The sequence below is a fragment of the Amblyomma mixtum genome, chromosome 5, assembly GCF_055824585.1.
Source record: "Amblyomma mixtum isolate Tamu chromosome 5, ASM5582458v1, whole genome shotgun sequence".
Lineage (NCBI taxonomy): Eukaryota > Metazoa > Arthropoda > Arachnida > Ixodida > Ixodidae > Amblyomma > Amblyomma mixtum.
In genome coordinates this window covers 82,116,191-82,136,320 of record NC_143016.1, presented here as the reverse complement: position 1 = coordinate 82,136,320, position 20,130 = coordinate 82,116,191, and the positions used below count along the sequence as shown (strand labels likewise).

The 20,130-nt window shown below is 47.2% G+C and overlaps 1 protein-coding gene across 1 annotated transcript; it reads left to right on the top strand.

Annotated features, from left to right (window-relative positions):
* The first annotated feature begins 1,414 nt into the window (after positions 1-1,414).
* On the top strand, positions 1,415-17,258 carry LOC149342824 (chitotriosidase-1-like). The gene is made up of 7 exons (XM_089542243.1): positions 1,415-1,617; positions 3,518-3,629; positions 7,664-7,776; positions 9,213-9,342; positions 12,068-12,238; positions 15,382-15,501; positions 17,073-17,258. The coding sequence occupies exons 1-7, from the start codon at positions 1,430-1,432 to the stop codon at positions 17,226-17,228; spliced, it is 990 nt and encodes a 329-aa protein (XP_089398369.1). The 5' UTR covers positions 1,415-1,429; the 3' UTR covers positions 17,229-17,258.
* The last annotated feature ends 2,872 nt before the right edge of the window (positions 17,259-20,130 follow it).

The window sequence follows — 20,130 nt, the reverse complement described above, 5'->3', positions numbered from 1 at the left end:
CACAGCTTAATGTCGAGCAACGACTCAAGAAAGCAAGGAGATTTTTCGTTTCTTCAGAATTCCGAAAACGTCTATGGGCATTTTCACCCGTGGACCACAGGAAAAAAAATGTTTCTAACTCGGGGAGTTTTCGTACTGGCAGCACAAAATGATGGCGCCTATGTTGCTCTGATAAAACTGTCTGCGCCTCCCTTGCAGTGCATATACGCCGGTCTAGCTGCACAGGATCCACTGTCGTGGGTGATGTGAATCATTTCCTTTTAGCGTGCCCACGTTTTTGTGAAAAGCGTGAGACACTGTTGTCTAACCTGAGGAGAATGAACATTACGTTGGACGACATACTTTTCGCATCGTGCACCCTGAGTGCTCTCGAATTCCGACAGGAAAAAAAAAAACACTCCAAATTTTTAGAGGAAACAATAGTCCTATGGGATAGCGGTGAAGATACATTCTTTCAGCTAAGTGACTCAAGCGGAGAAACTGCCAACTGCAAGGCTAATCTCGCTTGTGCATAAACTCCACCACCACCATGCGAAAAAAAGACTCTACGACAGTGCACCCCCTCGCCTGTCTATCGAGCGTGTGGTCAGTATTGGTGGTACTCTACAGCTGGTTATAAGGCGGGTCAGGAGTGCTTGTCCAGCTCTTCCGACTCAGGCCCCTGCTATTCTGTCTTCCCCAATACAGCGTGGACGCGCCTGTGATCCGAGAACGCACCGCAGATTCTGTGCGGTGCATTGCAGATCCTTAACCGTGCGCAACATCGAGTCGTTCCTCTGGAGAGCCGAAGTTATGCCTTTATGATGTCATTTGTTCAATAATAATAATAATAATAATAATAATAATAATAATAATAATAATAATAATAATAATAATAATAATAATAATAATAATAATAATAATAATAATAATAATAATAATAATAATAATAATAATGTCTTTATTTGTGTCGTAGGGTACACGGTCGACACTGGAGGCCGGCATTAAAATCTTTCACAAACGACAGCTTGACGGAGCCGTAGACACCCACGCACTTGGCAGCGGCACAGCGGCAGTGCTTATACGAAAAAAAAGGATACAATACACCGTACAGCTCACAGTACACGCTAAATAAATAAATTTCATTTTTCTAGACACGATGCAGCATAAAATTTTGTGATATACGGCATACATTAATAGATAGAACATAGAATAGAACATACAAAGGGATACAATAAAAAAGAGATGATACGCCAGACTCGAGTTTGACAAGCCTAGTGAAGCTTTTCGCTTCAAAAATGAGGTGACAGCTATCCGACAAAAAAGAGCGTCGGCGCTGTCATTGCTCGCAGGTTCGTTCCAGCAGGTGTGCTACCTCGCGGCGCCGGCGAACTCGTCGGACGCGCTGCCCATCGCGTCGGTGGACGTGGGGCTGTGCAGCCACATCATCATGGGCTTCGGCACCGTCGAGGAGGACGGCAGCGTCAACCTGGACCCGCTGGGGGGCCCCACGGCGCTGGCCGCACTGGCCGCGCTGCGCAAGCGCAAGCCCGACCTCAAGCTCATGATCTCCGTCGGAGGAGGAGGGGGAAACGCCAACTTCAAGACTATGGTCTCCGCCGCCGACAGCAGATGGAGGTGACCTGACCGTGGGCCGGACGATTGGCCTCTTCCGTAAACTTTATGTACCGATTCCAGAGGGAAATCGGTGGCCGCAGTCCGGTATGCACGTTCTGTGCACGCTATTGCTAACTGGGATGACGGCTTTTAGGGTACGCATCCTGATAGCCAACCGTTATCAATGCTACAGCTAAACACATTTACGTTCCAGAGATAAACTGCGTAGGATGCAGCATTGCAGGGTTCCAAACTTTTTCCCAACACTTGAAGTTTCGTGATGCGCAAAATGTTTTCACAGCGATAGCTGTTAAACGCACGTTCCTGGGTTTCACGTCGTATGCCGTAGTCGTTGGCTTAACCGGTGGGTGCGTTGCCATGGGAACCGTTCAGGGGGTGGTCACCGTGCAAGGAGGAAGGCGTAACCGGTGAGTGGTTACCACAAGAACGATCCGGTGGGCGGTTACCGTGGAACTAGGAGGGTATTGGGAGAGCGGAGGCGCAACCGGTCGGTGGTTACAATGAAAACCACCCGAAGGGTAACTACCCCTGGATGGACGAAGGAGGTTACCGTGGAAGGAGGAGCGCATGGCGAAAGCGTGGGAAGGCGTAACCAGATGATAGTTACAACGGTAGCCGCCCGAAACGTGGTTGCCGCGGAACGAGGAGGGAGGGTGTGGCGAGATGGAGGGATGCAGCACGGTCCGCATTGGGCAGTTACTGCGAAACGCGCCGCCCGAAGACAGGATCATCGGCGGCGCTGGGCTTCTAGAGCGCTGGCTGGAGACGAATGAAGTCAAGACGCAAAACGACTGTGTGTGAAAACTAAAAAGAGCACCCTCGAACTACACATATGTGAGGTCGCTCTCATATTTTCTGCCACAAAATATCGTAAAGTACAAATACCTTGACAGCTGTCACTGAATCTCGTGGTAACGAGAAGCATGCTCTGAGTTTAGGATGCGACAACGCGACGAGCGGCGACACCAGTTATTGTTCGCGCCAGTTGGGACAAAATCAGACATATTATGCATGCACCCTATATATGCGTAGCCTTAAGGAAGCAGTTTTCATTTCTCTAAATACATTTGTAATTGCTTTCAAACGCACTTCAAAGACACGGAGAGAAAAGCACGCGGATCCTTGTAGCTGTCTTCACAATTTAGCACTGATTAAGCAATAAGTCTTTATTTGGTTATGAATGCACTGGTAAAGAAAGGGCAGCTAATCATGTAATACTGGGCAACTCGCAGGTTCCAATTTTTTTATTCGCGCATGTACATGCTCTCATAACGCAGCTCCTCTCTCTCTCCATACTTCTCGCCATTTCTGTTGCCTTTAATCTGCGCGCCTACATGCTTAGAACAGTGGGCCCGTCTCGCAGGAGAATAGACGTCTCCGCTTTCTCTATATGTTTATCTCGGAGCAATAGCTTACCCCGCACGAAGAAATTTCGGCTCAGGGGAGCATATTAGTAGTAATAGTCCTTAAAAAGATATTTTCTTCATGTGCATTTGATGAGAGGAAACCCGACTATGCATGCTTCAATATCTCGCAGCCTCACGTAAACCTCTCGCAGTTTCTTTGTCGTCATCGCCCTCGCACGGCGTTGACGCATGCTGCTCGTCTGCACGAAAGCAGACGAATGAAACTTGGCTGTAACTTCGTAGGTCAGAATGATCTTCAAATTTTCCTCCAGAAATTGTCCCTCTTTCTGGCTGCACTCTCTTCGAATTTCAGAACCTGAAATCACATTAAGGTCCGAGCAAATGAACTCCCTGACGAACTGACGAGTAGGTTGTGTTGGCTAGTCAGAGAGACAAACGTCGAACGACAAGTTCGAAATGTGCAACCAAAGTGAGCTTTAATATTCCGTTGTGGCAGTCTTCAACTCAGGCACACTTCACCTGCCCCTCACCAGGTTCATCGCCTCGGCGATGTCGGCGTTGCGAGCGGCCCGCCTGGACGGACTCGACCTGGACTGGGAGTTCCCCAAGTTGCTCGACGCCTCCCGGTTCGCCCGCCTGCTCACGGTGCGCACTCTTTTTTTCCGGGCAGACATTGAGCCTTTGTGCACACTGTCGATAGAGGGCGCGACCTAGTAACTTATGTCGGGCTAAAACAAGCGCTCACAAAATGGCCGTTGAGGTATACTTCTGCAAAAAAAAAAAAAAAAATGCAAAAAATGCTTGGCACGAAAAAGAAGAAAAAACATGCCTTGTTTTACTCTAAGCTTTATAGTCGCATACAAGTAAAGAAAAAAAGGCTTTTTCCCGTCAAAGGACCCCATCCAGCCAATGGCGCAAGCCGATTTTCATGAGCCTGCTAGCTTGAGTAGCGGGACAATGCAGGGAGGGGACTATCCCCTTTCATCTGCCACTCCCTACATAGCCACGGTGGCAGGTTCAAGGGAATCGGCCGACGCCATTGGCCTGGAAGGGGGTCCTTTCACGGAGAAAAGCCGCTTTGTTCTTGTATCCGACTATAGTTAATTTCATTACAGACGTGCTTATTTAGCACGAGTGTGATGTCTTGTGTGACGGTAAAGGTGAAAAAAAAGGCTGCCATTTTGACAGCCTAGCCGCTTTTTCCATCTTTTCTTTGCTAGCAACCTAAGAAGTTAGAACTGCCTTCCTCCTAGAATCGCTTTTGCGTTGATCCCTTAATGTTATGCACATTTTGTATTGCAGTACAGCTAAAGCTGATTGTGGTATTTTCTGTTTTTTTTTTTCTCTCTCGGAAAGTGCTATACGTCAGGGAGAAGTCATGGGGTTGTGACTTATTTCTGTTTTTAGATAAATTTTATTTCCTGTAAACTTTCTTGGAAAATTTTTCTGCGGTCCTTTATAAAAGTGGTCTATAGAATTTCTGCAGATTTCTTATAGCTAGACTGTGTAGCCTTCCTATAGATATTTCCTTTGTCTATTCATAGTCTATAGTGTGTCTATGGACAAAAGTCTACTGAAAGTATATGGCAATAAATCCATAGATTGTGTAGACTTTCTATAGAATTTGTATTATCTATAGACTTGTCTATAAAATTTGTCTATAGAGACTCTATAAACTTTATATACACTTTATAGACAGTCTATAGACTGTCTAAAAAATTTTTCGTAAAGGGTACGTAAGTGACGGTTATAGCCTCCAACAACTTCGGTGGCGACCATGAAGCCGTCCATGAAGCTCGAAGCTTGAAAGATACTTCAGGCGGTCGCAACAACGCTCCCCAGACCTGTGATCGGGAGGAAGAACTTTTTATGTGCGTACGAATCACGCGTCACCCTTATCCGGCACCAGTTTTCATGAAAGGATAACAGTTCTGCGGCCACAATCTGTCCTAACAATCTGACAATAGTGCCCTAATTTGGCGAATGTGTATCTCTTCGTGACCCGCCCGTATCTCGAATCAAACAGCCCGAAGCACGGGCTCACTGCTGCGGCTTCAGCTGCGTTTATTAGCACAACTCGCGGCCGCCTGTACCTTGCGAATTCGGTCAAGCAGACATGCTGCTGTACAAGCCGCGGGCTGTCATTGGCATATGTTTGTCTAATTAACGATAAATAGAACATACCTGAGGCAATCCGGCGGATATATACATCTGCAGCTTTCATACTACTTGCTTATGCGCTCCACTGCTGCGTCTCAATTCTTTGAACTTTTTTGTTTTGCTCTTAGTCGCATGCAGCATAGTAAAGAGGAAAAGGAAAATATAGTACAGCCTGCACGCATGCATTAAACGAAATGAAAGAGAAAAATATCCAAGGTATTTTAAAGTGATGTGTAGTATGCTGAGCGGTATTACCCCACATAAAAACGAACAATAAAAAAATGAGCAGTGCGTCGTGAGGATTGGTTTATGGTCGTCGACAAATGCTACTTCTTGCACAGCATACCCCACTGAAATTTCATGATTTCTATATAGTCTGACTTCGCTTGAATTTGTGCATGGTTTGTACGGCTTTTTTTTTTTTACTTTCACTGAGTTCTTTTTTTTTTTTTTTTACAACGGAGCGGAAATGGCGGGAAAACTAAGAAACAAATAAGGACAGGACTGGCGATGTTTTTGCTTCGTTTTCCCGTCCTTTTTCATGCTGATCAAAATAGAGCTAGTAGCATAGGCCGATTGGCCAAAAGCACGGGTTTGGTTGAGAATTTTTCTTTTATTATAAACCACAGGGACGACTGTCGGCAGTTTGAGTGGTCGATATCGTTGCCATAAATATTCTCGGAGTAATTTCTCCGTAGCTTCCCTTGACTGCTCAGCAGGGCTTTATGTGTAGCGCGTTGATGTCGCATGTCGGTGATTGTGAGTATACTACAGCAAAATAAGTGATACCTTCTTACGAGACAGCCATATTCCTTAAGTTCTATCTCCATACGGTAGGAAATTACACTGAACCTGCTGAGTCGTCGCAAGTACCTGAAGTTCTTAGAAGCAAAGGGTCACGTCACGTCAGCAGCTCTCTTCAGGTTACTGATGCAGCTGCAGTGCTACCAACGGGAAGTGTCCAAGGCCCCAGAGCGAGCCACTAGAAGTCACCATGGTCACAACGGCGGAAGACTGTACGATTACCTGGTTAACAAATCTACACACTGATAAACCAAAAGCTTCAGTGTCAGAAGCCTCCCACTAAAAAGAAAAGGTGCTTGACTCTTCATGCAAAGCACTCGCTGAATACTCTTTTTTGAGGAAAGTTCAAATCTAACACACATTGCTGACTAAACGCCCCGATTTTATACTGTGCGTCATGTCGAACTATTCGCAAGCGGCGCTCTTCGGCTGTTGGAAAAATACTTCGTGCACTTCTAGTAATAAGAAAATTCAGGGGGCAGCTTGACGATCTGAAGTGGGCGAGGCGAAAGCCTTTTCCACGCAGCTTGCCGTAGGCACACACGAGGTGGCTATGGGGCGACTTGGATTAGCTTATTCAGTTGGTGACTAATGTTGAATTCCCATGGCAGATCCAGATCAAGCTTTTCTGCTCTGGTGGGGGAATTTTTTTTGTCTCTGTTACATTCTTTCGAACTGTTTGTTACGTATGTTGGACTGTTTTTTTTTTTTCCACTGCGTCACTCCCCCTCTGTAATGCCCACTGGGCCAAGAGGGTAGCTTGAAAAAAAAAATCTATTCCAGTGGCAAACCGAGACCTCAAATTGTTTGTTCCAATGGCAAATCGTGATCAAGCGCGCACCGCGATCCGCTCCGTGGAGCAAAAAGATTTGCTCCGCCGACATCGGCGGATTTAACCGGAAGCTCGCGTGACGTGTACTTGCTTTCGCGTCTACTTCCTCTCATGACTGGACGCTTCCTGTCGACGCTGTGCAGTGGATCGGGTAGCAATGGCCGGCATGGATGCTGCGTCGTGCCGTGTGGTCCATTTCCACGTGCAGCAAAACGCGCGACGCACATTGAAAAAGGCGGGAGGAAAAAAAAACGCGGACGGAATGCCCAGATCGTCTGTATCCGGTCGCGTCTCGCGCCCTCTGAAGAGCTTTTCCTGCACTAAGCGCTCCCGCGCGCCGCCGCCGGAGCAGATCGCGGGGGCCACGTCCCGCGGGAGCGGGCGCCTTCCATTGCAAACTAGGAGGCAGTGTACTCCGCCGGAGTGGGGCGCTCCGTTTGTGATCCGACCGAGCGCTCGCGCTATGCCATTGGAATTCAACATTTTGGTTAATGACTAGTTAGGCATGACTAATTATTTGATGACTAACTAGTCACGATTGGTTAATGACTAGTTAGTCAATACTATTTAGTTGATGACTAATTAGTTGATGACTGATTAATGACTTATTAGTTGATTACTGGTTAATGACTAGTTAGTCATGACTTGCGACTAGTTATGACTTTCACTTCAGATGTAACGGACGCACAGAGTCATGGCGGCGAGTATGAGCCATTAAAGGCTTTCGCCTTAATATACTGTACCCAGGGCTGTTGAGGTGCTACATGCCGCATGATTCCTAATTCCTGCCTGGCGTTTAGGCAGTCAGCTATTATGGCAGGATTAAAGAGCAGCGTTGGAGCAAATGGTGGGATCATAGAGCACCGTCATGTTCCTCGCGCAGGCTGCGTATGTGGAGTTCAAGAAGGATGCCCACTGGCCCTTGCTGCTGTCAGTCGCGGTGCCGGCCCAGAGCTTGCTGGTCATCGGTGCCTACGACGTCCAGACGATGGCGCGGTAAGAGACACGGCACAAAAGAGAAGAGCTCAGGGCGAGTGCTTCGGACCGTTAGCACCCAATAAGCCCCTCGCATGCAGCACCGTTCATTTCGCTGACTTCCTTGTGGCACGGCTGTGCCGAATTGCCGAGAAGTGTCTTAAACTTTAGTGAAGGTTCCGTGAGCTCTTAATCACAAAACTTTCTTTGAGGCATTGACTGCACTACCAATGAGTCATCTTTAACAGTGCTCGTACAGCGGCTCTTACAGGCACGCTTCACTCCTGCCCTGAAAGGTGAATTAGCGTAGCTGGCCTCCTGTTCCACGGTGGCTTCTTCTTTTTTTTTTTAATGCGATGTTGATTGCCTCAGGGCATAAAACGGTATGCAATGCTAGATGAGGATGCCTAAATAAATGAGTAAAGGTTCGCTGATCTAATGAAATTGAGCAGTGAAGTTAGTACGATCGTAGCGGTGCACATCGTCGCTTGGAAGGAGAAAAGGCGCTGCGTAATGTTCGTATGTCAGGCCGAGCATACTCTTATTCCCTCGTGTCCCGTTCGTTGATACTTGGAGGTATAAGTCGGATGCAGAACACTTGTGGGTTAAACGTTGGAGTCAATGTGCTTGTTGCCCCGTTGCTGCTTGGGGCCTCACGTCCGCAGACATGCTTCAATCGGTGCGATCTCGCTCTCGGACAGCGAATGCGTTCTGGACGTGCATCAGTTCAGCTCTGGAATTTATTGAGATAAGTGTGTGTGTGCCGTGTGTGAAAAGATATCTGCAGGACTCGCCTACAAGTGCTTAGAACAGACTACAGCCTCGAACCTAAGGACGGGGTACGGCTTTTCGTGCTGCCAAGATGTCTGAATACACTCCGGTTTGTGCTCTAGAGTGACTAAGCTCACGAACTAATAACGCGCAAAAAAAAATGGTATAATTTACAACTGGAGAGAATCCCCGAGGAAAAAGTCTATAAGGGGTGAGACGGAAGGATGGTAGGTTTCCATTATTTCCTTCCGTCACCAAAAGCGCCCCTCCAGTGATACTGAGCAGTTTTTAAGCATGGAGCATGTACCACGGTGAATTGCTTGAGACGATTTGAGGTATGAGGTACACGAATGTACCCCGATAGCTGAAGCATTGTGACGGCAGCGGTAAGACTATCCTGCCAAGACTGTGGGAGCACTGATAGTGGTACAGAGATGATCAAGGTTTTTGTTGCGGTGTGTTTGACGTGCGCTCAAGCAAAGATGCATATTCAGTTGCAGAGTATTCATTGCATTCTCAGCATTTGTGTCTCCCGTCTAAGAAATGTATCGCAATCAGGCGCATGCCAGTGTGAGAAAGAGTCGGCTTGGTGCCATCGTAGAAGCGCGCTGCGCGATGCGCTTGGCACTCCACTGACGTCGCTGCTTCCCTGTGCGCCCTTTCGTGTGTGTATGTGTCGCCCCCAGGTCAGTGGACTTCGTGAACCTGATGACATACGACCTGAACATCTACAACTGGTACACTCCGTGGGTGCACCACAACAGCCCTCTGCTGTCCAGGGCCACCGACCCGCCGTACTTCAACACGCTGAACGTGGTCGGTGCCTTGTTCTTTTCTTTGTCTCGCCTTATTCACTTTTCCATTCATTTTCTGTCGTTTTTAGGGACGCCCCGTCCTGAAGCAGACGCAGACGATGTGAATGTGAAGCTTTTAAACCAATACTAACGGTCATCCAGTGACGGGCTGTGACATGTTAGCGCCGCGATAGGTCATTGTTGAGCTTTATTCAAGAAAAATTAGTGAGGCAATAATAAACAAAAAAGGGAGGGACGAGGACCACGAAAATCCAGATTGTAGAACACGAGGTCATGTCCTATGTCATGATAAGGTGGTTACGAACAGAAGCTATGTGTAATTCGCATGCACAGCCTGTGCGAATCGCAGCACGATTCTGGAGCGAAGTACTAAACAACAAGGCCGCCGCGGTGGCTCAGTGGTTATGGCGTTGGGTGCTTACCCGAAAGACGCGGATTGGATCCCGGCCGCGGCGGCCGAATTTTGATGGAGGCGAAATGCTAGAGGCCCGTGTACTGTGCGATGTCAGCGCACGTTAGAGGGCCCCAGGTGGTCGAAAATTCCGGAGCCCTTCACTACGGCGTTCCTCATAGCTTGAGTCGCTTTGAGACGTTAAACCCGCATAAACCATGAAACCATAAACCAAAAATTTATTGAGAAATGTGCGCAGGTGTTACACAACAATGTTTTTAACACGTGTAACTGTAAGCAAGGACCAAAATAACTGGAAAGACATCAATTGTTGATTTACGAAGGCGTAAGCCGCGATTCAGTGCGACGCGTTAAGCAGAACCTACCTCCAGGAGGGAGAGAGAAAAAAGAACACTAGCTGTGTCAATTTATACCAGAACTATGCAACCAAGTTCTGTTAAAGGCCGTCTCACGCATATACATACTATATAGAACGTTCTTTACTATGGTTTAAACGCTGGCTATATCATGCTTTCTGTCAAAGCGGACAGACCTCCTTGATAAAGACGTGGGGCACCACATCAAACAACTTTCAGATAAATGCCTTTTCACGGAATAAATTTCATGCTCTGATCACTGTTTGCAGACCAACGAAAGAACCTGTTATTAACGACGTTCACGAGCGAGGAGCTTAAAATTAGCTGCGCGAACTGGCCAATTTCGCGTAAATTATTTCGAATGGAAGGAACACATTGCATAATGCCTGAACTTTGGAACTCTATCTTCCTCCATTCCTTAGGCGCACTGAGGACAAATTGAAATTGGCCTGTATTGATTGCCACTTCCTAATGATAAAGAGCGTACTTCAACTGAAAGCGGAGCTTTAATATGCGAGACACAGGCCATACCACAGCCTCCCGTTAAGATGAATTCTGTTAAGACTAATGCTTGGTTAAGATGAACAATGTAAGACCGTTTAGTCTGTTTCCAGCAGGATTCAATGTAAAAGCTTAAGACGAACGGAGCGTATACGCACGGCTGTGTTAGTAGCACTGTCGAGGAAAGAACAATAAAACGCTGTTTGATAAATAAACAGCGTTCAACTATACGCCTTGTTCAAACCTTCGCAGTTGAAGAAAGATTCGCCAACGTTCGGAACGAAATTCCGTACAAATTTCTCTCAGCTACGAAGATTTTGGAAAGATGTGTTGCTTTACTTTGTAGCCGTTTGACATGCGCTCATGTGGATGTTCTCAGATGGAGAATTCAATCACAGATATTCTCTTGGTTGCATTCTGCTCCATCTTGGAGCATTCCAGCGAACACATTAATCTAATTAACAGTCACGCTTCATCCTTACAAGAATATATGGAATAGTGAAGTAGTTACGATGAGATTTGCGCATCAAAATCGCTAGCGACTTTTCCACACGACCCAAGCAGCCCGATTTCATTTGCCTTGCCGCAAATACCTACTTAAATCTGACTTGTAAATCTCAACGTAACGCGTATCTTCCCCAGCGTTACCTGCAGTTCCCTTGGACATGAGGTCCACCCGCTGCTGCTGTTTTCTGCTACCGCTTTGCCAGATTATCTTTCTGACGCTAACAGACGTTGACTATTGTACGTACGGAGTTTCATACTGGCCACATTAATTCATTAAAGCGCACATACAAATCTGTTATCAGATGACATAAGAAAACGAGCGCGGTACTATCGATGGTGTTCTGAAAGTTTGCTTCGCGGCATAACGAATTCTGAGGTGAAGGCAGCCTCCTGCTGCTGGCGATGGTCGCACACATATCAATCGCGTCACACCGATATTCAGCGCGTTACTGCCAACTGCAACGTAAGAAGTGCGTATATCATGTACACGAGCGCTAATAATCCCAGTACGGAGATATGAAATATAAGCAACAGTCTTCAGAGCGCCAGAAAGGTGTCATCGAACAAATCCAGCCCCCCCCTTCCAATATTCCACTGGCACCAGTCTTCAAGTACGTCGCCAGTTGTGCGTACACGCGTTAGAATGATTGGATTCAAGCGATAAGAAAAAAAATCTCCGGACGTTTTCGGAAAATCGTAACTGGTCAAACTGCTTTAAGGAACAATTTCCCAGCTGATACCAGTTGGAGTCCATTTGGCTGCAACTGGAGCTCAGCTGGGAGCCAACTGGAAACAACTGAAACCAACTGGGAAATTGTATCATAAACCAGTATGACCAGTTACGATTTTCGCCTGGATTCTGTGTTCCTGAAACAAGCTAGCGCAACAAACTGGACGACCGAAAGAGAACACACCACGAGCGCTAATAACTACCCCCTCCTCGCGCGCAGGAGTCCAGCGCCAAACTGTGGGCGACGCTGGGCATGCCCAAGTCCAAGATCATGGTGGGCATCCCGACCTACGGACTATCCTGGGTGCTGCGCGACCCCAACCGCTGGCAGGTCGGCTCGCTGGCGTCCGGCCGACACGAGTACGGCGGGGGATTCGTCAGCTTCGCACAGGTAATGCGCGCATACGTGTGACCTCCGTGCTGCGGAAAGACCGTCGGATTGAGCATTACAGCGTTTCCAGGGAGACGCGGGTGCTATTGATGATCACATGCCGTCAAGCATCAAAGAACTGCTGACGTGCACTTATGAAGAAGCGTAAAACAACTAGGGAGCGTCACGTGACAAGTGGCCAGAGACCTGGTTCGCAAGGTGACAGACAGCGCATTCCTATCAGACAGCAGCTCAACACTCTTGTCATTGATCAGAAGGTGATAATGTGGGTCGGACCAGTGATGTCACTGGGGTTCTGGAGTGTCAAATCCCCCAAGAAACATCTTTGATAAGGCTACTGCTGGCAAAATATTCAAAGTGAAGGGCTCTACCCTAGCCAATACCTCCTAGAAAGACTTCCCTAGCACGCGCTCGTGGACGTCAGGAAGCGTCGTGCTCAGCACCAAACAGTCTAACTAACCTGCGTCCACTGAAACTTCGTGTGCGGGAAGCTTCGTGAGCGGGAAGTGACGTTCTAGCGGTCACGCCCTGGGAAAAGTCTTGGGGAGGAGGTATAAAAAAAGATACAAGAAAGAGGGAGCAGCGCGAAAAGACGAGGACGAACACCTAAGCTAACAGGACAGGCACCTGTCCTGTCAGCTTCTGTGTTCGTCCTCGTCTTTTCGCTCTGCTTCCACTAGTCATAAATCCAGACCAACAAGACTAAACCACAACTCTAGCACATCCTGGAAACAATTTTTCATGTATGTACTGTCTGCATTTTTCACTCCGCGCAGTAACGCCCATTACCTAACGGAGAAGTTGGGAAACCTCTATCCAGAAATAGATGTGGGCTAATTGGTGATCAGAATTTTTATCAAGAAAAGAAATCGCATATCCGGATGCCTCCACACGCAGCGTACACGTGCGTTAATCGCCCAGTGACGAAAGCCTCTACCTATTCGCCGTCCCCAAAGTTTTTATGTTCACTTACTCCAGAAAAGTAGTTGATGGTCAGTGAATATCCTCTGTACTCCTATTTTATTTTTTGTTCCTTATACTGGTGCAATATTTCAAAAGAATACATCCAAGAAGCGATTAGACAGAATGAGCAAGCGTTTTCTGTACTCTAACACGAGGCCCGCAGCACTCGCATTTCACAGTGCTGTATTTGTGATGTCATTATGGTGATATGTCACTAGCGTGGTGACAGTGCCTGGTACAGGTGGTCGAACAGCGCATGGCATGTGTTTCTCGTACAGTACGACAAATAAAAGCTCTCCTTAGTCCGCGGACGACAGTAGAAGCACAATGCCAAAGTTGTAAGTTTATCTTGTCTTTTCCCCTATGGTCGCCTGCGCTGTACTTTTCTGTCTATTTAAGATTATGAAACAACTCGCTCAATAACAATTTCGGCGAACTTATCCGAGCCCCTTTCGCACGACGCTTCAATATTTTCTGTAGGGGCAGCGTTTCTCAGATGTTCTTTCTCAAATTGCCCCAACGCGTGCTTTACCTGAAGCAGTTTTTCAACACTGTTTTCCACGCACACGTGGAATTGATGTGAACGGGAGCACATTGTCAAAATGCGGTTACCCTCGGCGCTGTGGCCCATAAAATTCTGGCTAGATCGCGCCAAAATGCATGCTCTTTCGAGAAGCTTGCAGGCAAAGCAACCTCTCCAGTGCACGTAACTCGTCAAAATAGCCAAAATTTGCTAGGCCAGAGCGCCGAGGGTAACCGCATTTTCGAAATTCTAAAAACTGGTACGTATATTACTTACGGTGGGCTACACGCTTCTCAATAATTAAGGAGCGTAACAGTAATAGTTAAAAGTTAACTATTCAATATTGGTTAGCCAGACTATAGTTAGAACGTCTCAGCTGTTTCCTGCTTTACTACACAGCTGACAATGCTATGCCAAAAAAAAAGCGCTCTTCTAAATAAAAAGGCCTATTTTTTAAAATTGTGTGATGTCTCAGGCGAAACACCGTGTATAATAGATGGAAACATACAGCATGTACTCGAAGAAACATCAAAGGCTTATGGCGACCACTTTACCATTATACAAATACACAGGGCCCACAAAGCCCTGCAGATTCTGAGAGATAGGCAAATGACCCAAAAAATTCAAGAGATGTTCGACAAGTATACATGGAGCCTAATACTAGACCAATACACTTCATATGAACCTCAAGTCATGCGGCGATCGCTGGTAATGAGCTGGCATGCGAGCTTGTCCCCGGCGCACATAGCCTGGCATCACTGCTCACATGCACTAGCTGCAGCGAACGAAATCCAAGGGGCATATATATCTTTCGAACGGGACTCTCACAAATTAGCACTGTTACGCACTCAAGACCAACAGACGCTAACACAGTGCACCACATCACATACTTGGTTTAAAGCAGACAGCTCACAGGCTCAGCTCAAACCAATTTTCACCCCTCACTGGCATGACCTTATGAAAAAAAAAAATATCCCAGCATTGCCTTAACCGTCGTGAAAGGCTTGCAAACGCGCAACACGCGTTAACACTACCCGGTCGTGCCATCTTCCCCTTTCCCTCCCACCCCATACGCCGCTGGGAGGAGTGGTTCACCAGCTGAGACCAGGTTCTCCAGACACTGCTGGTGCATATGATTCGGCATCCTTTAGGAGATCCTTAAAGTATTATCATGCAAACTGGGTTGTTTATCTCCATCTTCCTCTAGTTCGTATTCACGTGCCAAATGTATGTATACTTTTGCATTTATCTCAAAAAGAATAAAACGGAACATGCTGCTGGAGAAAAGTTAATTATGTAATTAGGAAAACAATTATGCTTATCACTCATATTTGTGCAGTAAGCCTTGAATGCACGCCAGTACAGTGTTCTCCTTCGTAATACTCGTGCCTGTCCACTTTCCTCACCTTCGCGTCTATATGCAGCCGTTCAAGGCGCCTCTGTCATCCTAGTGTCATCCTAGTGTTCTTCGACCACTCTGTCTTTCCTTCTCGCCTTTTCTCGTGGGGGCACTGGCAACGCGGGAATACTGCCGTCGTAACACGGAGGCTGCGCGAAAGTACACGCGGTAAGCCAGTCCACGGCCGAACGCAGTCTTCGTCGGATCACTGTACCAGATAACTGACGTCATGCACATGCTTCCTAAACTGCCCGCCAGGTGTGCTCCCTGCTTCACGACGGCGCCCACCGCGAGTACGACTCCGAGGCAATGGTCCCGTACCTGCACAAAGGAAAGCTGTGGATCAGCTACGACGACCAACACAGCGTCGGGCTCAAGGTTGGTTTCGGTGTGGCGCATTAGTGGACTATGCTGCACATTCTTACTTTCCGCATACCATCTGCACACACAACTGACGCTCAAACTCATGTCGCATTACGTGAATGCCCCTTCAATTTCAACGCGGTAACGTTGTTGTTGTTGTTGTTGTTGTCCTCTAAATAATGGCGCGTACCCACTGGGGGGGGGGGGGGGGGGGGGGCAAGACACAGGCGGCAACTGATAGGTGCACAAAATGTTAAACAAGAAAATAATGATGGGGAAAAATAAAATAATAATGATAATAATAGCAATTAGGAAATAAATGAAAGAAACTCAGATGTGTAATTGAAATAAGCTAAACAAATACTGTGAGATCGGTGACTGAAATAGAGAACGGGGCTAAATATTCCATGTTTCGGAAAGCTTTCGTTCCAGAGAAATATTGATCATGAGAAAGAGCAGAGCTTAAGACGGCAGCCGTTTAGTGTCTGTAAGGAAGTTTTGCATGGCGGAGAGCACATTCCAGTTGCTGTGCCCAAGGGAGGAAGCCCCAAGAGACAGAGCAACCCCAGCTGACAGACTTAGACTTAGCTGTAGTAACGGATGCTCTAGCAGGCGGCTCCGTAAAGAGGAGAAACGGCGGCAGGTCAACAAGAAATGATCTATCGTATCGGGTTCTCCGCAGAACGGGCACAATGGGGAGACCGCAAGACCAGATCTTAAGGACGTTAAGGAGCTCGTGTCGTAGAAAATCCGACGTCGTCGTCGTCGTTGACCGTGAACGAAAAATCTACGAAATATCCCCAGAGATGCAACCTATAGGAGGCAGGTGCCTATAGGTCACGTGACCTTGTGGCGTCATCACAACCTGCCCGCCGGATTGTGAGCGAACTGCGAACCGTGGCCACATGGAAGGTTGCAGTTAAATTAATGATTGGTCGTGAGAGGTTATTCAGGAAGAGCGACCTAGATCGCAACAAGCCCCACCGGTGGCAGCACCAGACATCGCAGAGCAGTGGCACAGCACTTAACCACTGCTCCAGGAGTGGTATGAGGACTCCCAGGGATCTATGAATGTTAAGTAGAGGATGACCAATTTTTCATATATGTCCAACATTCTTGTACAAAACTTTTGAATATTGGAAAACTGCAAAGTATACTGGTATAGAAATATTGAAGTAATGGTCCATTCTTCCAAATCTAAGGCAAAATCTTTTCATATTCCATCGCTCGCATCCAGCAGTTAAGACTGCAATAGAAAACCAATGGGAACGCTTTTGACGACAGCAAGAATGTTAACAGCAAAAAAATGCGAGCCTGCCGACGGGAGACCTGTGGGCATATTCATTGTTATAGGGGAATCTCACAATATATGAAAAAATTGCGCTCGTAAACTATTTCCCCGTTCAAAAATGCTTTTGTCCAGAGTTGTTGGGTATGTATTTATTGACATTAAACTACTAAAGCTATGGCGTCATATCCTTAAGGCGGAGCTCAAGAGTCCCCTCCAATTTTTTTTCCCTTTGACGCGACTCGAATTCGACCTTTGAAAGCATGCAAGCTTATCCGCCCTGTCTGAAATTCCGCAGGCATCCTGGACCGCACGCAACAACTACGGGGGCACCATGACGTTCAGCCTCAACTCGGACGACTGGGCCGGAACCTGCGGCTACGGACCCTTTCCACTTCAGAGGACTATCGTGAGGTCCGGCTCCGGGGGGCCCTTGAGCATGGTGACGCCTTGAAAGCAGGGAAGGCCCTTGGAGCAGCTCTCAGTCCCTGTACAGCAGATCACCATCACCGGAGCCGGCAGGACCAAGTGTTGCGACAAGCAGTCGTGTCAGACTGAGCGAAAATTCGCTACACTTCCGCGTAGGGGAACCAGACTACATGGAGCTATGTTTCAGTAGGCGACCCCGACGTACCTCTCATTTTCCCCCGTTCGTCAAGATACACAGCTAACGAGCCAGTGAAGCATCGTAGAGAAAAGCACAATTTTACAGAAAGGGGCTCAACCTTTGTTGCCTGTCAGCTGTAGGCGACTTAGATGGCAGTTTTTAGTACTAGCAGCTCTCTGTCCGAAATCAAGATCGGTCCGAATCAATATCTTTCCGGCAGGTATAAGCAACTGTAGTGCAGGCAGCTACAGCGCATGCTCAGTACAACGAAACATTTTTCCCGAAAATGTGTTCTACCTGAATACTGCCGTCCTTCAATATTTCGTGCCTAGCGAGGATTCCAACGCATCCCCGCGAGGTTTCAGAGAAAGTAGCCCGTCTCTTCAGTACTGGTCTGCTGATTGTCATAAGTCACCTTTACCAAAGCCGCTGTGACCTCCTTTTTCTTCAGTAATTTTCTAATGCTGCCCCAAAGTCTAAATACTGGATAAACGTCTGCGCGGGGTCATGGTACACACGATGGACCTTGTGTTCATGACAGGAACAAACTGACAGCCCTATAATTATATATGTTGCCCTCGCGCTTGAGCCGCGTAGATTTTGGTGAATCTTGTTCGGATTTATTGTTCCTCAACCACTCCTTCAACGACAAACAGCACAAGATATCCAGAACTGGCGTTAGACACATGTGTTTTTATGTTTTGGTTCGCCACACGCCAGTGTTGAGGCAGAGGCATGCAGGACTAAACCTACGCAATGCAACGTTAATGTTATGTGTATGCATGGTGCGAGAGAAGGGAAAAAAGCATTAGTTTCATTAAAGGTGCACTGAAGAGGAATTTGAACTTGTCTTTTTGCCGCGGGAACTCGATCTACACGTTCCTAGCATTCTTAGAAACTTCGACTTATTGCCCTGTATGGCCGATTTCCCAAATTAAATCGAATTAACGGCCGGCTCCCACCCTTTTTTTTTTAATTCTGCCTCGTACGGTGGGCGGAGTCGACCAACGCGTGGAGTGCCTTTCACCCAGTCCCGTGGCGGCTTGCCGGTCTGCCATCGGCGGAGTAATACGTAATAGTCCGTAGTAGCAAATAGTCCGCGCGTATTTTTATTTCTGCGGGCTTATTTTGCGGCTATATTATCTGCGAATGAAACTATTTATTCATGGAAACCTAAAAAACAAAATAAAGCGAAAGCAAAGCCTCCACGGAGCTGGCTGAAAGGAACTTCACGCGTTGGTCGACTCCGCCCATCGTACGAGGCAGAATTCAAAAGAAAGGGCGGGAGCCGGACGTTAATTCGATTTAATTAGGGAAATCGCCCACACAGGGCAATAAGTTGCAGTTTCTAAGAATGCTAGGAACGTGTCGATCGAGTTCCCGCGGCAAAAAGACAAGTTCAGAATCCTCTTCAGTGCACCTTTAACTCTTCGAAACTTTAAAATGCTTCACATTTTTATGAGTAAAATGACCTGCCAATCTCATGTCAGTGTAATGTTAACATGCTCAGATTTTCAGGTGAGCGTGAAGCGCATTAATGCAGGCCGCTTGCAAAGTTATTGTATTTTAAAATTTAGTGCTATTTTGCCTTGAGAGACGGTACGAAGAAAAGAGATTCAAGACTCACGTATTACGGGAAGATTTTCCGCGGTAATCTGCGAATGACCTAAATGAAGTTTTATTCGGTGAAGTTTGTTCGAGTTGATTTCAATTTACCTGCTCGAAGATGCCAACGCCTTCAACAAAATGAGTGACGAGTTTCGACCTCATAGAATGCTCCTGAAGTTGAAGCTGAGTTTCTTGGACGCTACAAGAGAGAAGGAAATTTTCGCGGCGTTTGAGTTCTACATCGCGTTGCTGTCTGCGGCTCGTCGTGGCAACAACAACGCCACAACTGCGTGCCCATGACCATGTCATCCAAACATCTCAGCCTCCGTGGTCACCATCTTCAAAGTTCACCTCCATCGAGATCAGTGGAGTTGTCACACCTAGTTTTGTGAAGTTGCCTTTATACAGCGACTCTTCTCATTAAACTCATCTTTGCATCAAAGTTTCTGCAAGCACTGTCTTCTTGCCACCGTTGGTGGATTTCAGGGCCAAGCGAAGGCAGAAGTAATGTATTGGGGTGCTCGCTGGCCGAATCACTACATGTAAAACGCAACGATGTTCCCGCCTCTTGTTATTTCCTGCCATCTCCTCGTTAAAACTGTTCGAAATGTTCAGCAAAGCACAGACGTAAATACCCACGTTTTCTGCCAAATTTTTCTAGCCGCAATTTTAAGAGAGTTTTAACATTCAAGAACGAAACGACAAAAAGTGTCCTTTGAAATGTCCCGCAAAAGAAGGCCATCCAATCTATGGCGTTGGCCTATTGTCATGGTGTTGCAGTCACTTGCCTGGCACCTGCTAGCCACTTGCATTGCCCCGCTATAGTCGGATACAATTCAAGAACGAAGTGGCTTCCTCGGGTCAAAGGGTCCCCTTCCAGTCAATGGCGTCCGCGGATTCTCACGAACCTGCCAGCGCGACATAGCACCTAGAGTCACTGGAAAGAATTTCAGAGTACCGCAAAGGTCGGAATTTGACTGGCAACACTGAGCGGCCACTGCCATTTACCTTCCAAGCCGACTGCGTCGCAGGAAGGTCGCCGTGTTGGAAGAGCTTGATATTCGGTGACATATATTCGGTGACATATCGGGTGGAGTGTTCACTGAAGCGCAAATACTTCGTGCTCGGAGACAATGGTTAC